The 20,174-nt window shown below is 39.1% G+C and overlaps 1 protein-coding gene across 1 annotated transcript; it reads left to right on the plus strand.

The window, feature by feature from the left end:
* The first annotated feature begins 739 nt into the window (after nt 1-739).
* On the plus strand, nt 740-19,476 carry LOC139744591 (thialysine N-epsilon-acetyltransferase-like). Its single transcript, XM_071655020.1, has 5 exons — nt 740-1,145; nt 14,915-15,053; nt 15,990-16,166; nt 16,895-16,935; nt 19,218-19,476. The coding sequence occupies exons 1-5, from the start codon at nt 1,035-1,037 to the stop codon at nt 19,431-19,433; spliced, it is 684 nt and encodes a 227-aa protein (XP_071511121.1). The 5' UTR covers nt 740-1,034; the 3' UTR covers nt 19,434-19,476.
* The last annotated feature ends 698 nt before the right edge of the window (nt 19,477-20,174 follow it).

Below are 20,174 nucleotides of genomic sequence, written 5' to 3' on the forward strand. Positions count from 1 at the left end.
AGTAAACAACGGCAGAGCGAGAGAAAACAAAATTCACAGATGTCCCTTACACCTTTCATGATATCACTGCGGTGATTGTAAACGTGAATGATACGACTAATCAGTGTGTAAAAATTTTCTGATAATGTCGAGGCGACACCAGTTTTATAGGATAGACGCGTCCACTTTCACTCACCAGGGACTGTAAATTTTGTTTCGAAGTAGATAAGACACGTGTAAATGATAGAATTGCTATAAATAATCTGAGCTGAGTTTAAGCGTTATAATAATGATCCCCTCCTTACAAATTCCTGCAAATTTCATGAATGATGTGACACAAGTTGATTCATTAAGATAACAAACACGGAGATATAATTCTAGAATATCACGAATTTCAAGAATATCAAGAATTTTTATACTGTTTATAGCTGTGAGACCCACAGCGCACAATCAAAGTCAAATCAAAATCTTTGTATTGTTCCCCATATAACAGCCATAGTTCGTCTCTTCTTCTTTCACATTCTATCTTCTATGCGCACGCACATAATACCCCTGACTTGCCAGTGTACTCGGTCTGGACGTAACGCAACTCACCAACCAGTGAGAGTGCAGCTGTAGTTCAGAGTTGCTGGGTGGCTATCGAAACGGACCAATGAGAGCGTCTGTCTATCCTGTAGAGACAAGAGTCAAATCCGCATTCCCCAAAACTATCGCAGTGTGAAGGAAAGATCACTTTTTAATCGGGAAGCACCATTGCGTTTCCACCAGTCTGTGAAATGCACTACGCATAACAAGAGCGCTCGTGGAACTCATGTATTGCAAGTGTTCGATATATGATCGGGTTCATCGCTGCAGTTCGGATTCTATCGCTCAGCTTTGATGCGCAACGGGGTACTCAGCTTTGTTCCCGCTGTCCTAACTCACACTTCGGCGCAGGCTGTCAATAACTTGCTTGCTTGGACAGAGAAAGAAGAGTTGTTAGTCGTTTTCCAAAAACTCATCGTTTACTCATACTTAATACTTACATTGATTGCTGATTGTCACAGTTATTGAAGATGGAAAGCGGCAAAACGTCCAAGATCTCAAACTTGATTACGTCGGCCTCAAATCGCTTCTTCAGAAAGAAGAAAAGTGAAACAACTCCAGCATCATCCGGGAAATACGAGGTACGTTTCACTTCACGGTGGTTTGTTTGTGTGTGTGCGTGTGTGTGTGTGTTTTTATATCATGCTGGTCCTCATTTCTAAATTTACTCTTTAGTTATGGGTCCTGTTTACCTTTGGGAGCAGTGATTGATACAAAAAAAAAATGTTGGAGTGCTATGCATTGTGTAGGTCAGTTGTATCACACACACACACACACACAAAATCGTACCATATAAAAATTTTGCAATAAAGCCTAAAACATAAAAAGATGTCATTATTTTTCTAAATCAACTAAACGGTTTATTCTAGAAACGACTTTATCATAAATTTTGTTCACATTTTGTTTGTCTAAAAAGTACTTAGCAATGGTTATCCTGATTAACATCTTTACAGCAGCTGCTACCACCCCCAACTCACATTTTAGAACTATTTTTATGCACTAAAGCTGGATTCTTTACTTCATCTGCAAATGGTATATAATGGCCTTTTAAGAGTGAGGAGTCTTTCTTCCAGAAATTATAGCCGGTTTTACGTCCCATAACCGTTTCATATTTTGTAGTGTTCTATCTGTTCCGTTTCCTTTATTTCTTCTTTTTTTTTTGAGGAGTTGGGGTGGGGGGAAAAGGAGACACATGTTTCCGCATAGCGCGCAGAGTGCAGTCATACAAACAAAACATACTTGAGGTTACTGGTCTAGGGATTTACTTGATCTTTCAACTTGATGTTCCCTACAATGTCATGAGAACAAGAAGATTGTACGCCAGTGTATCTTATTCAACGAATCGACAACATAATGCACTCCGTTGGATAATCCGTGAAACCAAAGATGCGTTTCCGACGAAATTCGAGCGAAAGTTGGTAGGTATCAGCGCTGAGGAAGGTTAAGTTTAGAGGTCCACTACATTTTGTGGCAGGAAAATACTTCTACATATCAATAAAAATTACTGTAAATAAAAATTATCGTCTGTCAGAAGTTGTGGTACTGAATCCTTCCCATTATTCTATCTAACTCATCGAGATTACATCAAAACAAAGGACAAAACGACGAGTAATTACGTCATGTCATTTTATTCTTTGTTGAGCCGAGGGTTAAAGCTGTATAAGCATGGAAGGTTAAAACATATGAAGTATTTTGTTGGGTGATCCCGCTTAAAATTTCCACGCTCTGTTGCTTTAATATTATTATAGAAATTTATACGACTTGCACGGCTGTGAGATTTGGCAACCTTTCCCGCTTGCACTGTTTATTTTCTCACAAACCGGGGGATGGTGAGGCTTCGGGTGGGAGTGAGCACGGTATGAAAACTGAGCTGTTGTTCTCAAGCCCCATTCTTGGAAGCCAATTGGTTCCATGATTGGCCATGAGCAAATGATGGGAGAAGCGTCCTTGCACATTCCTGAAACCATTCACTAAAACGAGACAATGAAATCCCAAATGAGACCACCAAGCAATGGATTAATAGATCCATACAACCCCCGTCTCTGCATTAATGTGTTAAATGTGAGTGTCTTTATGATTAAAGATCCGGTTCCGTGGGGAAACCATGCAATGGGAAGGCTGCTACTCGACTCGGATGTATTCAGCAATCTTCGTAACGAATTGTGTACACATTTTAATCACTGAGCTCTATGCAAGTAGGCGTACATACACGCAAGACGAAGAATCTCGACCGCAGTCGAACGTTACCGATAAGCGTTTTCTTCGATGCACATAGATTTGTTAGACGGCAATTTACGATCTTACCCCACTGGTAAGCGAATGAAGATGGCCTCTCTGGTGTCAATCAAGCCAACCCGGGGGGGGGGGGGGGGGTGCAAACGGGTCTTTTAAATCGTAAGGGAACAAGACACCTTGACCCGATACTAGCCCCCCCCCCCCTTCTTTTTACGTAAGCGGTTAAATGCTATAGGCATTGCCGCCCCTAGATAACCAAATGTTCCCTTTTGTCTATTTCTGACCGAGAGTGCTTTATGTAATATATAACTTATCTGTAAGTCTGTGCATCACTAGCATTGAGCATGAATGACCTGTAAATGCCATGAGAGCCGAAACAGGACATTAGTCAGGGAGGAAAATACTCTGTCAAAGATATTTAAAAAAAGTGAGTATTTACCTAGCGGTAAGAGCAAAGACAAGGCATAGAACATGAAGTTGACATGTTTTACCCAGTCCATAAAGGTAGAAATTAGTCATACGTGTGGTAAGTGAGATAGAGGCCCTATGACCCCAATCATAAGAGAATCAATAGGGCATTAGAAATGATGTCAAAGGTTCTGTTTACCTTTGTGAGCAGTGATATGAAAAAAAAATGTTCAAGATATCACTTTTGATGCATATGTGTAGGTCAGTTGTATTACAAAACATCCTACCATATAACATTTTTGCAATAAAGCCTGAAGTATAAGGAGACATCACTATTTTTGTTATTAAACCATAACTGTAGACGGTTTAGTCTTGAAACATTTTATTCCAACTATTGTTCACATTTTACATATTTAACAATTCTTAACTTCGATTATACTGGTTCAAATTTTTACATTGGTTGTTTCTATCCCTAGCTCACAGTTTAGAACTATTTTGAAGCACTAATGTTGGGTTTTGTTTCATCTGCAAATGGTAAATTATACCTTTGAGGTGTTTGGCCCGGTCTGTGAGAGGAAGAGGAGTATTAACGGTGGAGTTAAGCAAATATCGGGTACTAGCTGCGAGTTCAGATACTTTGCCCAGCACAGAAGAGCAGGAATGCACGAATAATAGAGGAGTGTTGATAATAAGTATTGCCTTGGATTTACACCTTGACCAGGGTGACAGTGTTAATTGCTTCACTAGGATGACATAATGTTTATGTACCCCCAACCTTCACTTCTGTCGTGACGATTTTTATTTACATAAATATTTGTTTTAACACTTCCATGTGCTAATCTATATAATCAAAATGTGCTTGCTTCTATTGAGTGTTTGCAGCTCCGTATACGTATTCAACTTTGCAACAATTTAAAGTAACTTAAATCCAACAGAAATATTTTCTCACTGAATTCAGTAAACAAATAAACAAGGAAGTTTGTTTGTTTGTAGTTAGCACTGCTGATTACAGTTTATCTACAGTATTCTCTCTCTCTTTTTACATATCGGCAAAACTTATAACGATATCTAGTTAGTTCTGTTATCTGTTGGATTTCTTTGATTTGATTTGTTTCCACATTCAATCTAATACAAATTGAATATAAATATCAAAAGCACTAAACACAAAATAACAAGTGCAGTGATTTAAGTTATAACATTACACAAATAGATAATCATAAACAATTGTATTGAGCAGTATACATTATAAAACATAATAATGCAATAAGGTGTATAGTATTTTCAAGTGAATAGCAGAGATAATTGCATGCAGCTTGAAATGGATGGAACCTCATTAGGCATTTTCACATCAGCCCGATAAAAATCCAAGCTCGAGATATTTTTTAATTTCCCAAGTCAGAAAAAAGCGCGCTATTTCGAAACATCGGGCTGATAAAAACGCCTATTCTGTCCTGTTATTAATAATTAATAGTGCCTGTGGTTGTCGCGCGGGTGCTAAGATATGTTTGTTTGTTTGTTTGTTTGTTTGTTTGTTTTTTAGTTATTCTCATGTCTTTGGGGGGATACCAACCAAGAAAACCATGTTTAATCCCCAGAAAATTATGTTTAATCAAAAGAAAATGTGGAAGTTGATCAAAAACTTTCGCGAAAAAATAGCAATACGATATCGGTATGAACGTAATGTAGTTTAGAATTTGTTTTAAAATTTTAACTTTAAAACAAGTTTTAAAGTTAAAGTATATAGGATTGGCCTATATACAGATCATGCATGCCCTTCGTAAAACTTCAATCATTACAAATGGGAAATTGGTAAAAATTACGTTTCCTTGCATTCCAGATTGGAGCCTTTGATGCGAATGACATGATAACCTTGTCTAATTTTCAGGTGATAATTTTCAGTAATTTTGCTGTTTTGTGAAATGTTATGGTTAGTTTGAAAAATTCTAAGATATTTCACGTATAAATTTTAATGGAACTGTTAGCGGTATATTTGGCTTGCCACATTTCTACGTGTGAAATTGTTTGAATTTAGTTTTTCTATGAGATATTACCGCCATACTTTCAGAAATCATATTGTTACCCATGAAGTATTTGTGGAGATGTCCCTTTATTTATTTATTTTTTTTCGTTTTGTTGTTTGGGGATCGATGTAGGATGTTGCCATTTTCGTGACATAGACAGGTGGTATGGTGCGCTGCAGGACAAAAACAACAGACTCAGCAAGGCGTATAAACAAAGTACCAAGGATTGCCACAACGATCAATACATAGTAAAAGGGAATGCAGACTGTACATTATACTTCTTTACTGAATTGTTTCCTTTATTTCGTTTCTTTCTTCGATCGGTTCTCTATAAGGTTGGATTACAGGTCGTACAGAAAAACAAAAGAAAATATCCTTTGTTTAGCAGCACGTAGCTTTTTACTAGTAAACGCTTCGACAGGTAGCGACGTGGGGTGTAAAAAAGCGGATTCGGTTGATAGATCAATTGATTTCATATTGCCCACGTGATGATAATGGTTACCATACGAGCTGGTGTTGATCATCGCTTCTTACGAAGGAGAGAAACAAAAAAGGTGGTTTGACTCGGGTTCTTGTTGAGGATTTTCCTACTTTCATTCAGTCGCTCCCCGACACAAATTCATGCACAAGCTACGTGAATGAGTAGAAACTCGCAAGCCTGATGGCACCTGGATGGGCGTTTCAGGTTAGATTTCCCTCAGGTACTAATCTTGGCACGCTGAATTACATTTTGTACATGATTTTGCCAAAGAGAGCATAGTGAACGGAATGTCATCCAGGGTCCAATAAATCGCACATGCATGAACTTTCCCCAGCTCAAATCTTACAGCGAATGTCGAAAACAGGAGGAACGAAAACAAACGAAGAGCTGCACAATACCTTTAGCCTATATATCTTAATTGGTAACTAAGATTTAAAAAAAGGGGGAGCATGCACTATTTATGATACTGGAAATATAATGATATTACGATGTATTTATCGCGTCTTCAAAATTACTGCTACTAATTTTTTTTTTTTCTGGAGGGGGGAGGGATAGGTGTCATTGGAAAGAAATCTGCCTTCAAAACACATAAACTATTGGAGCTATGGTAGTTCCATGCACAAACCAAGAATTTGTTGTCTTCTGTCACTTGCAATCAGAGTGACGTCATAAAGGTTCACAGTTTGCGCAGGGCCCCAGGGTGGCATCGTGGATAAACACTGCCTTTGCTATAGATTCGAACCTACGACCCACACTATGTGTAACCACTACAAGCTTTGACATCTTCATCCGCACCGCGGGCGAAGCATACGGAGGCATGCAATGAACGCTTTCATAATTTTGAAGAATACCATGAAACTGATCGGGTATTGCTTGCAATAAGAAATGATCGGGTATTGCTTGCAATAAGAAAAAAAAAGAAATCTGGACAGCATATCAAAGCCACACGTGTGATCGAAATCACGTGCACCCCTTAAACACAGCTCTCATTCACTCTGTAAAGAGCTTTACTAAAATACAAAAACTTTACTCGAGCGTTTCGATTTTACAGGCCGTAACGGATTGGACCGCATTACTGGCGAGAAGAGATTATAGGCTGAGACCTTGCGGTTATAAACCTACAATCAATAAATCGATATTTCGTATGGCCCAACGTCGGTATTGTCAGATTTCTCGCTAATAGAATGCATATTATGTTGTTGTTCTTTGCCGTCGGTTTCATGTATAAACTAATCATTTGCACGCTTTATTGACGAAATAACGGAGAGATAGTAAGAAAAAGATCGTTAGGACGAGATTAACTTGCAACTGATCTTATCCTTAAAAAAAGTTCTTTTCCAATGTCTTTCTCTTCCCTTTTCACAGAGCAAAGACTATAAATCCTCTTATTTTTTTAAGTGTTGATTTATATTAGTAATACATGAATGTCGATGTTTGATGTTTTATTGTAACTATCACATCTACGTTCCTCTGTAGCCAACATTTTTCTGTACCTCATTAAAATTGCTTTGAGGGGAATGCGTATTTCTCTAACAAGCCTTGCTTTTTAGCTTCACCTCAATTTTCAACATTAATTGAATATCATCCATCTTTCCTTAGCAACCTATAATTGTGATTATATTATATTCTGACACATTTAGAATATATACATTCTTTTATTTTCCAGTAGGATATGTTTTGTAAATTCATATTTTCTGTTTAAAGTGAAAATGAATAAATGAATAAATGAATAATGCCAGAAAAGTGTTTGATAGTGCATATTCAACGAGTTTCCATGTTGTGTGTTGTTTATACAGTATACAACAGAAACATGCGTGTATACATTTACAGGGCCTAGGTACCCCTTAAGCTATATATAAAAAGAAAGCTTTATGCTATGTGGAACCGACGTAGGAATAATTATATTCCCAACCTGTGCATCACGCCATTAGTCATCTTCATTCCTTTAAAAGACGAAAGTTAACAAAAGAAAAAGCATGATCAATCACCATAATTATACTTTGTTGGATTGGTGTGCTATCAAAGGTACAGGTTCTATGTGACAACGTTAGAGAAACCGAACTAGCACGGGAATTCTTTGTATCGTCTGACATGTTTTTTTTTTTTTCATTGTTGTTTGCTACCATCCCTCGTTGGAATTAAGGTATTTGGAGCGGAAGAAAAGAATAAAGCAAGTAAAAAATGTGAAATCTCTGTGGTGCTTTGGAATCAAAAACTTTGTTAACGGTCTCAGTAATTATCGATCGTTAGGCGTAGTGAACGCGGGGTCATTCGCAGGGTACGTGATTTTCTACATTCCTTTTGTAAGCACGCTGACCCAGATAATGTTAGAGGTTCATGTGGCTCCCGACAGCAAGTGAAAGTTGATTTATTCAAAGATGGCAGGGTTTGAAGAAAGTTAACTTATGCTTTAGCTCCAGAGGAAATACTGTGCAAACAACGATATCTACCACCGGTGTATCATATGCATGCAAAATCAAGAAATCATATTGAAATATGAAGACAATAAAGACCAAATTTCTGCGTTGCGATATTGTGGTAAGGAATACATTGCTATATAGATGTATTTAAAAGGACTGATTCTAATCATACATAATTATGTATACATGTCGCAAAAATGATATAACGACACCACTAATCATCGCTGTCACTCGTTAGCGTCAGATTGCATGTTGTTTCATAATCAAGTGACCATTTCTGTAGTTTATAATAATTTATAATGTTTTCCTAAAGCCTGTAGTAACAACATGTTTCTTTCACATGTTCCCTCCTGTCCAACCAATATTATGTTCCATAAGAAGAAATTCACCTAGACCTGGCTAGGTCGGGCAATTCTTCGGCGGCAAGCTCTATAGTTGTTAAGTGCAACCTCTGTGAACAAAATATGCATAAAGTCTGAATACATTACAGAACCGGCCTATCACAAGTCCCTGCACCATAATAAGCTCGTCGCCTGCATTTTGAACACAGAAATCAATAATTATTTTTCCCTGCATTAACTTTTTCCATTGGGACCAATACAGCGCTGCGTGCGCCGTGAAAGTAACAATGAATGAAATTGATGATGTCGATGGGTGGTTAATGAACTCTTGTAACTTCGGGGAGTTGGATCAGGAAGAAGATGGAGAAATAAAGGAAAAGAAATTGGAAAGAGAAGCCAGAAAAGAACGGTAAGGAGACGTAAGCACAGCAGGTGAGACTATAATGAACTATTATCCTGAGGTCCTTGGGTTCAAGTCCGGGGGGCTATTACTCCCGGCGGCGATACCCTATATCCTCATCGTCATGTCCTTCGGAGGGCCATAATCCTTCGTCTCCCTGGTTGCATTGCTTACAAGCATTCACTGCATGATAACTAAATGCCGACCCATTCCATAAGAATAGGATAATGAGTAGACCTTCTTCTATAAACAGACCACAAGTCACACGTATACAAAGCACTTGTCGAATGACTTATGCAGTATTGAAGAATATGTTTCTGGTGTTAAATTACCAAACGGTAAGACCCCAACAAAATATGAGTAGAAATATAGATAATGCAGCCTCAGCACATTATTTTACTCTTGAAACGACGCTTTGTTTGTCATTGACATATATCAAGGCGAAAATTAATTCTAATGACGAAAATATTCCACAAACTATGGAGAGAGATACTCTGTTCTTTTTTTATTCCTCTGACACAAACAAGATAGTACATTCCATCTTGTAGAACGCCCATCAAAGGAATTTGAATACACAATAGGTAATAAACAGTCCCATTTCTTGTTAGTTCCTATGAGTATCACGTTGGTTTCCTGCATGGCATTTTCCAGCTTAGCTTTCTGATAAAGACTGGTCAACAAGAAAATGAGTATAACACGGATGATAGATTTTCACAGGGATGGGAACATAAAGAATGTTCCACTCGAGGCGTTTGTGAACAGCGTGAAACCTTACCTTCGGCGTATGATATAATGCCCTGATATCAAAAGTTGATCGTCTGTTTTATTACATGGTTAAGTCAGTGTACCCATGGACCTACTGCAGTTTTTGTTTTTGCTTGTTTTTATACTAGGTTCAAGGTGCACCACACGGTTATAGCTGTAGCTTTATCTCATCTCTAACACAAAAACACTGCTAAATCCAGTCGTCTAGTGCTAGCTTTGCATAGAACATGGTATCTATTCACTCTGTTGCGCGTGAAATAACATTTCATTGCTTATACTGTTGTCTGTTATTTTATTTAATGGGAGGACGCACTGTTCCCATACACTCTTACGTGATCATGGGGATTGTCTAGCCCAACATTGTCCGCCATTTGAATCGAGCCATGAAGTCATATTGGGAAGTAAATCAACATCGACTAGATCGAGTAATGTGGTGTGAGGTTACATCTAATTTTCCTCGATGACCTGTTACAGTTTCCACCTACAACATTCATTGATTATATATATATATATATATATATATATATATCATATATATATATATACTCTCTAAAAAAATCGAGTGAAAATTTTCACTCTTGAAGTAGTGAATACAAAAAATAGTGAATTTAGAGTGAAATTGAAGTGAATTTTGAGTGAAAATGTTCATTTTCACTCGTTTTAGAGTGACGTCAGGGATCACTCCAAAGTCTTCGAGTGATCCCTGACGTCACTCCAGAATGAGTGAAAATGAACATTTTCACTCGAAATTCACTCCTATTTCACTCTAAATTCACTATTTTTTTGTATTCACTCCTTCAAGAGTGAATATTTTCACTCGATTTTTTTAAGAGAGTATATATATATATTATATATAATATCAATGATTATAGATCTTCATGCGTATTTTCAGATATCAATTCACGTAATCTCATTGTGGTTTTGTGACATGTGCTTCGGAATTCTTAGACTACATAATGTTATAAAATGAATGTTTAAAAGCTCGTATCGATAACCGCCAGATTGTGTGGCTAACCCGTTTAAGTGATTGAAAAGGTTTGTTGGGAAGTTAAACCCAAACCATATCGAGAATTTTCTCACGCATATCCTTTGATTCATTTCCTTCTAAAATCGAACAGCAGTTGTGTAAACTGCAAGTTAAGGTCGGACGGCACTGTGAACTAACTCTGCCATGGTACTCACTATGATTAACTAATAACAGCTAACTTTGTATGAGGTCTAGTGTATTCTTTCATTCAGGTAGTTTATTGAAGGGTTTGAAGCAGGGAATGTAGGAAGGCTAGGTCGAGTTGTCGAGAGTCGAGGTAGACTTGTACCTTTGAAGCATAGTTTATAGCAAGGGCTTCGGAGCGTATAGAGTTCTAAGTGAATTTCAGTCAAAGAAAGGGGAAAGACGCCCATGGAGAAATTTCTAAACTTTAAATAGGTTCAGTCGATTGCAACTAGTCTCACCACATAAGATTAAGTAGGCCAAAAAAAGGGGGGGGGGGGGGTTGGGGTAAAGCGACGCCGGAAATAGGGGGCCTACAGCATTGACATTGCACAGAGCTAGTGAGGTTCTCAAGCCTTTTGGAAGCTTAGAGTGTTCTTTTCATCCTTCCCATAAACCAAACATTTATAGACAGGGCAGACGGTTTTGGGGTAAAAGCTGACTGATGTTAATGTAGTGAGGCGTACTCTTTGACGCCATAAAGCCAGTATCTAGTGACAAGTCTGCTTCCGCATGGAGCATCTGTACAAAATGTATATTATACTGGTAGTTTCTTTTCGTGTCGGTCTTCTTATTTGCGCAGAATGACTTGGACAGCTTTATCAATTAATTAACGCAAACAAGTCGGAAGAGAGTTTAACCCTTCCTGTGCGAAGGATTTTTGGCATTGTGCGAAAACCTTGTGGAGTTTTCTGCGCTTATCTGCATCAAAAGCACACAAATTCAGGGTTAAAAAATGTAGGTCAACTTCTCAAGCTGTCCACACGTGCGAACAAATCACATGCCTTTACAGCTATGTGGCCAAATTTCCCTTTGCAGGAGAAAGAACGAAATGAGCTCACTAACAAGCCTATTGGGATATAGCAGAAATCGGGAAAATGTGTACTAAATAGTGATCTCTTAGAGCTACGATGCTTGACTGATTTTGTAATTATATTGGTATGTACTCGATTGGCTGCAGCGCTGCTGTGTTTTGTTGTTGCGTCGTGTCTTCCCGCCTGCTTTCTTGGGCCATTAAAGTTTTACGCCAAAGGTTTAACTTGCTGAACCTCAAAGAAAATTACGGATAAGCCTCTCTTAAATAGCTCAAAAGCGACCAGGAACCAAACACTTTCGTCTCAACTTCTGTTCTTTAGTGTCTGATGTGCCCCCCCCCCCCCCCCCCCCCCCGCCATTGGTAAGCTCCTTTCTGTCCTATAGCAGATGGGCTAAATACACCAACCAAACTGTCTCATTTTACACTGTTATGTGCTTATCATCCATGCAATCTTATTTTGGTCGACGCAACAGTTTCAGCTATAACTTTTTTTTTTTAATGTGACCTCCTGTTTCTTGCTATACGTTGTCGTAAGCCTATTTTGTCTTTATGCTCATGTACCCACATAATACGAGGTAAAACGCATTCAGCCATTTTAGTTGTTCTCGTTATACAATCTACGGTACTATAACATGATTTTCAGATGGGTAATCTATTTGGCTGCGTGTCACATAGAAGATTATTTTTACTTACCGATTGATAGTGCTCACGTGCCTTTTACATTTATTGTTATCCTGAAATTCCTTACGTGTGATCCCCTCGATCGTCTGTAAACAAAGGTTGATTTTTGAATACTTACACTCAGGTCTTATATACTGGCATCTTCCCTGCCTCGATCTGCTCTTGGGATCCTGCACGAGACAACGTGTGCACGTGTTCGGAAAGTATTCCACGTCGAGAAATTCATCATGGTTCCATGGTTTAGACCACCGAACTCTCGACTGTGAGGTTCTTGGTTCGATCCAGTCCGCTGGTACCAATTAGGCCAGCGCTGTGCCAAGACAGTAATTACCAATGCATACTGTCCTTCACTGGAGACTCGGGGCCGTCATCACCGTGGTAGCTTGCTCGTTAGAGCCTTCCTAACATTAATTAAATCCACCTCCTGCCGGCTAAAATCCAAGGAAATTTAGACATTTAAGTCGGAGACTGAGTTTTATGGCTACAAGGCATCGCGATATGTTCATAAACGAATGATTATGGACAGCAAAAATTATACATCAGCAGTCATAAAATCAACAATGGAAAACACGTAAAAGACATCCATGAACCTGGCAGTCAAGGCAGCACTTTCGGGTTGGGAGAGACAATAAAAAAACAACAACAACAAAGAAACAAACAAACAAAGTGCGTACATATCGCTTGATGATTATTCATGACATCGCGAAAGAAATCAGCCACGCCTAAGAAGGTGTAAAATTTTTTGAACAGCTGCTCCACTTTTGTTTACGCGCATTCCGCGAAGAACTCACACCTGTGATCACAATAGATCAACTCATCTTTGTGAATTCTCAACGAAAGTGCTAGACAACACATAGCAAGAGGCATAAGGAGAGTGAGGGGTAAATGGAAACACTACAGTTGCCAGGGACCATTTTCATTTTCTTCGCGAAAGCCATTCACCTGATATTGAAGGCTGAGGATGCTTGATTATTGGAGAGACTCTTTGTGTGTGTGTGTGTGTGTGTGTGTCTGTCTGTTTGTGTCTGGAGCAGATACTCAAAACATGAACAACTTTTAAGTGAAAAAAACCCTCCCCCGATACATAGAAAAGAAATGTGTAGGCTGCAGTTTGAGGCCGCTTTGAGGATTAGAATGGGATTTCACTAGAAAACATGCTGGAATTTTTTAGAACCGGAATAAAATAGGGCCTCCATGGGCCCATGATGTACTTTGAAAACAGATATGAAATACCTTAACTCATTAGCTTTTTTACGCAGTTCTTCTAAAGGGACTGTGTAAAGCAATTGCATGTTAACCTGAGTTAATTTTTATTCATAATACCCTTATCATCACCAGTAGACGCTGCGACTATATTGATTTGGAATAGTGATTTTGATGGCTCTATTTCATAGGACATCCCCGATAATTGTGTTGCTGCAAATTTCTTTTGAGCTTCTTCTTTCTTTCTTTCTTTCTTTCTTTCTTTCTTTTTTCTTTTTTTTTTTTTTGGTCGTCGGAAACGGATGATTCTATGATTAACAATAGCCTGATTCATCAATGATAGTCACATTATGAAGGCCAAGTGAGTTTAGCCGTACTGATGTTAGACGAACTGGGAAGTAGACCACCTGATATTAGACCAAGTTGCAACAAACTAATCGGTCTATTGTATATATGCCATAATTTGCCAAATCAGAACACGGGGGTGAATGTAACCAGAAGAGAAATCATTTCCGCGTTTTAAGCTATATACATGCCTTTTGTTTCAACTTCAATCATGTACCACAGTGAGTGCAAGACTTGGGTTTTGTATAGCAACGAAAAAGGAGTAAAAAATAACAGGTAGCATGTTCGGTATAGATGTACTTGTAAGGGGGACTATGATAATTATGCATTTGCTATGCAATGAAAGTTACAAACAGCGCATTCCGGAAGTCTCCCATGAGTCAAAGACCATTCATAACGTGCTTAAAGGTTCTTGCATGACGTAATCACACAATAGTAATCCCTGCATGGGTAAATAGCGCTCTTCACAAGTAGTAAGAAAAGGTTTTGCATAGTTTGAGGAAAAGAACGAAATTCTCGTTCAACCGCACGGCGTTTCGTTCAATAGCATTCGGGTTTAACGCTTTAATTGGCGCCACAAAAGAGATGACGAAATACCATTTCCTCCAAAGGAATGTTTAGCTTTCCTTGTTTCGACAGGCATACACCTGTACACAGGCAGTGAAACAGTTCCAGCTCAGGGAACATTCGAAAGGAATGAGCATCTGCAGCAGTATTTGACTATTTGCACGTCAAAATATCGACCGATTATAGGGTGTTATATTATGGACATCTTTAACCACCAAAGTCTTCCTTAAAAGTGATTTTGCTAGTAAATGATCATCTTATTTTCCTCATATCAAGGTCATTATCTTATTTTTCATTCTTTTTAACTTCACGTCTTAACTCGTTGTTTTTTTTTTATTCTATTCAGATAGAAAGTACTCAGTAAAATATTGAGGAATGTTCCCGTGAACACATGATAATTACCTCTTACAGAAGCCTTTAATGATTACGATTCGCTCTTTTTTCTTCTCTCTGCAGGCAGCCAAAAAGGAGCGGAAAATGACGAGATACCTCATACGGCAGGGTCATGCTGGAGACTGTCCTCAAATTTCCGTCCTCATGAAGAAGTTGGCAGCCAGCGAAGATTACGGAGATCGGGTGGAAGTCACGGCGGAAGGTATGTCGTACTCTACAATAATTTTTCACTCGCAAAATGTCACGTGATCTATAGGGGACAGCTCTGTTATCTGATTTGCCATGAAATGACGGAAGTAACCAGGATGTGGACTTATTCCTTGACTGTATTCGCGATGGCCAAATCCATAGCCTTACAAAATAATCAGTTTGGTAATTTTTCAGCTTTGTTTTTGTAGCATGCCGCATATTTTGCTTCGCGTGCAATATACACCAGAAAATTGCACAATGCCAATTCTCATCATGGATTAGTCTGCGCTAAGTCTTCAAAGCCGAGTCCATGACGTTTATATGACAAACCAATACAATCTGGTCATCAGAGGTAGACGGGACCACTGAAATGGAGTTCATATACGGACACATGATGTAATTCCATCACTATGTGTCTGATATCATTATAACAATGTAATCAGTGCTTACAAAGACATAATGCCATAATTATACTGCACAGTCTCTATGTAATCATGGAAACATAATTCATACAAGCATTTCAATATCCTGATATGAACAGCATAATCAACAACAACAAAAAAAGATTATATATTCCGTCATGTATAAGTATACACAGAGTGCATTTTACATTGATTTTGTTGTTGGAATATGCCGACTTGTTTGGTAAAATATGAGGAGTAAGGGAAATCGTACATCGTACATGTTAATCCACGCCTAAACAGTAATAAGTGCTGTAAATTGAAACATTTTTAGGTTGATGGATTCTGCCACGTTGTGCATTAATATCGCCAGCTTGTTTCTTTATCAGTAATGTCTCGCCAATAAATACTCTTTAGTTTTGATACACGCTGACGTGTCTACCATTTATGAGAGTGTGATGTGAGAGGGATCATGTTATTAGATATATGGGTATTTACAGATGTCAGACCTGTAACAGTACAAATCGCCTTCTTTTTCCTTGCTACAGATCTCCGTCGAGATGGCTTCGGTGAGAACCCCGTGTTCGAATGCATCGTTCTCGAAGACAAGGAGGCGAACGAAGAGTCCTCCATCTTGGGTTACGCCCTCTACTTCATGGGGTACTGCTCATGGAAAGGGCGCCTCCTCTATCTGGAAGACGTTTACATCAATGCAGACTATAGAGGTTTGTCTCAATGTTTGTATTCCCTATAATACACAGTGTTTATGGTAGGCCATCGACTGGGAATCCCGTAGCACTTCGGGAAAAAAAGTCTACACACTTTGCTATCGGAGCCGAATATCGAGCCGCTAGTTTCTGTCGGCCAAATTTCCAGAGTCTAAGATATTGGTAGGGTTCATTCTGTAATTCACGTCTATGCACACTCAATTATAACAGAGCTGATGGGCAGTTCTATTCTTAATAGGGTTCCTATCGTCGGATATTTGAATGGGCAGTAAATGAAGGTCGAGTCACATGAAGAGTCTCTGTCAATAGTATAGGCCTATCTGTCAATCGCCCATAACACACACATGCTTTCTTATCGACACTTTCCTCCCTACCCCCCCCCCCCCATCTTTCTCTCTTATTCTGTCAATTATTGTGTCCTTTCGTTTGAGTCTCATATAGTCAGACTGAATGTATCTGCTATTGACATGCGACGGCGGAACCGGAAGTGATGGTCTACTCTCTCATGAGGGCGTTCCAGGTTTATATTCCGGGTTTCACACTTGTAAAAAAGTTTAACACAGACAAGATTATAAACACTAAGAAAAATATATCAGTAAAACACAATGAGGTATAAGATTGTGCGTAGACGTGTAATTTTATAGATAATTATTGTCAGTTATCAATTAATTTGTTTTTCATACAGACGAAAGAGAAAACCTACTTTTGATCTGTTTTGTTCACAGGAACTGGCCTTGGACTCGCACTTCTTCACACAATAGCCAGGGTAAGTCACATTTGTATTCATGAACCTTTTGCTGCTTTCAACAAAACACATGCATATAAGAACACACACATTATGTATTATATCTACATATATATCATTTACTTTGTATTCGAAACTAACATTTCAGCGGGTCTTAGTCTCGATTTCTTATGATACAGTCAGTGGAATAGCTTTCTTCGTCACTCATTTCCATGTTTATGAGAATGATCAGTCACACAAGCTGGTGATGTGACGTAATCATTGTCCTCCCGCACCTTGAATAGTCTCTTCTTGGTATCATTGATTAGTTTATTCTATTGCACCGTGAATCGGAGCGCCACCAGCTTTTTTCAAGGGGGTGCGTTTATACTAACGCACCATCCCCCCCCCCCCCCCCCCCCCCGCCCCGTGACGCCCAAGGTGACTGTAGCTTTGTGACTGAGGCGAATATGGGAAATGGGGCGAGTTTCAGAGAATGTCAAAATGGACATTGCCTTGAAAAACTTCTCCCACGCTCCCTTGTCCCTCTCTCCCCTGTCCCTCTCTCCCCTTTCTCATTTCTTTTCCTGAATATCTCTTTTTCTATTTCCCCCCCCCTCTCTCTCTCTTTTCTGTCTCTTCCTCTCTTTTATTCTCTTTTTTCTGCATCTATCTCTCTCATTGTCTGTCTGCGCGGTATTCATTATGCAATACGGTGCTTCATTCTGCCATTTTTAGTGGATCACTATTTTCCATGATCGAATTTATTTTCCGCTCGCCCACGTAGTATTTGTACAGTGTTCCTCTTTATTATTGTACATATATGTTGTTCTATAATATATTACATGAATCTTTTGCAAGCGTTTGCACAATATCATTTAATGACATGTATACATTGTACTATGTTTTTGATTTTCGTTGATTGGAAATAAACTATGATTGAATTGAATTGAATTGAATTGAATTGCCCTTTAAACCTAATCCACTCACATAATACGTCATTTTCAGCGATTTCCATACCAATTATTCTGAAGAGGTATGAGAAGGACAGCATATCCTTCACCGCCTGCTCACCACCATTATGTTCTCTCTGTGGTTTTTAGGTCTTTTGTCAAACTTCGAGAAATGCCTACTCTATTTGCCTCTCACTGACATTTCTTCTGCATTATCATTAATGTAGTCCGTCTCATTGGTGTTGAGGTCACCACCTTGTATACCGTCAATAACTCTCATTGGTTTCTTTATCATTCCGTAGAAGCAGTACATAATAGACGTTATATAGGCCCTACTTTTACACACATGGCGAGTGCAAGAAATAATAGTTATAGAAACAAATTGAGCAAAACAATCGATTTCAGTATCGGATCACCTTTTATTTGCAGTCCTTTGGTTTCCGTCCTTGAATACAAAATAAATACCTTTCTCAAGTTGAAATAAGGTGCATGACTGACGTTTAAAAAGAACCGAAATCGATTCATGTATGGTAATGAGTCTCCATGTACCTTAGATATGACTGTATAACTTTTTAAAGACAGCGCTGTGATAAATTTGTATGTATCAGAGATATGCGAGATTTTTGGACAGTTTGGTCACTTGCAACATAATGCGCAAAAGATGGCGACCCCGTGTGGTTCGCCCTCCGTGGGTCTAGGTGCTTTCACGGAAGCACGTGATCATGTAATCTTCCATCTTCTTTCTTTTCACTTTCTGCTCTCATCTCCTCTTTCTATTTTAATGCCAGACATCTCCGAACTTTTACCTCGTTTCCCGCTTATCTATCACAAATCCTCTCCATTCAGTTGATTCATTCCCCGGTCACTGTCTTTCTCTGTCCGTGACACTTGTTACAGCCCATACTATTTTCCCTGCTTAGATTAAAAAAAAAAAAAAAGTTCAATTGAGACACGAAAACGAAAGCTGAACATGGATAATGATAATTTGTGCATGGAACTTCACATTCATAAAAGAACTATAGCTGCTTCTAAACCTGTACACGTTTGTTAATGTGTGTGTGTGTGTGGGGGGGGGGGGGGGGCTGTAGCATTGTAGATATGATTTCGGACTCGCAAACAGGACAAATTGCAGTCCCGATTCATTTCTATTGAAAAGTTATTCAGATATGTATAAATCTATACCCGGTACCTAGCAGTGGTTGGGTAAGGATAATAAAATGCCTTCAGGTAGAGCAGCGAAATTAATGCCCTTACATTAGAAAGCCGAATACCATTCCGTCTTCATCGCTATTTTTGGTTCTCACATACGTAGTCTTGCTCTGTAGAAATAATTTCTCAGTGGTTTCGTTCTCTGTGTTTCGTGATCTTTAGATATCAGAAGAGAGAGGCTGTAAGGCCATTCAAGGCACTGTGGTGGAGTGGAACACCGACGTGATGAAGCTCTACAAGAGGATAGGAGCGCGAGACATGACCGAGAACGACAAGTACCATCTCGTAGCCATCAGCCGCGGGGAAGTCTCCCGGTTCTCCAAAGCAAAGTTACCCGTCTTCCACAACGGCTCGCAAATTGTCACGTGCGACCTGTGAACCCTTGGATTTGAACATTTCAAACGCACAGCAAGTTTCTGTCGACGAGAACTTCGCGGTGGTATTAATGCGCGCAGTTTGGGAATGTCAGACAATGTTGTTACGACATCGAGTGACAAGCTTCGTCGTGACCTCAGCTCAGATGTGAACGTTTGTCATGGGAGTGGTTTAACTCCTCAACCAGCCAATAGAGTGGGGGGATTCAGCAAGCTCCCCGGGATTTGATGGTAGGCCTACACCTGAGCTTTTAAAGGTTCAAGAAAGAGGTGCAAACTTGCTGCAACCTCAAAGCAGAGCGTTGGCAACAACGAACTTCAGCGATGAGGAAAATGACGGGAAGAGTAAAGCCTGTGAGATGGGCAATGAAGTGATGTAAAAAAAAAAATAATAATAAAGGATCCGAGAAGGGACTCCGGAAGCAGGGATTATGTCATGATATAGGACAAGTACGAAGAGACAACGAGTGATCATTGTTGTTTGTTGTCCAAGCAACCTATAGCTAGACTTTCGTTTTCAACATATATTATCATGCTATCACGGTGAATTGAATGTGGACAATAAGGGATGACAAAATCCGAACTCCCAAATTATCTCTTTGCGGTGTACACAGGACCGACCCGTCTGAATAGCAGGTAACAACTACAGATAATCATTCTGTTTCCAAGGTTACTGACCCCGGGAATCATCCAAGGGTGAATGTCTACGATTTTTATGTTGAGTATCTGTATGACTGGAAAAGTA

Source organism: Diadema antillarum, unplaced genomic scaffold, assembly GCF_040938485.1.
Source record: "Diadema antillarum isolate AM-2024a unplaced genomic scaffold, OU_Dant_1.0 seq00001192_RagTag, whole genome shotgun sequence".
NCBI lineage: Eukaryota > Metazoa > Echinodermata > Echinoidea > Diadematoida > Diadematidae > Diadema > Diadema antillarum.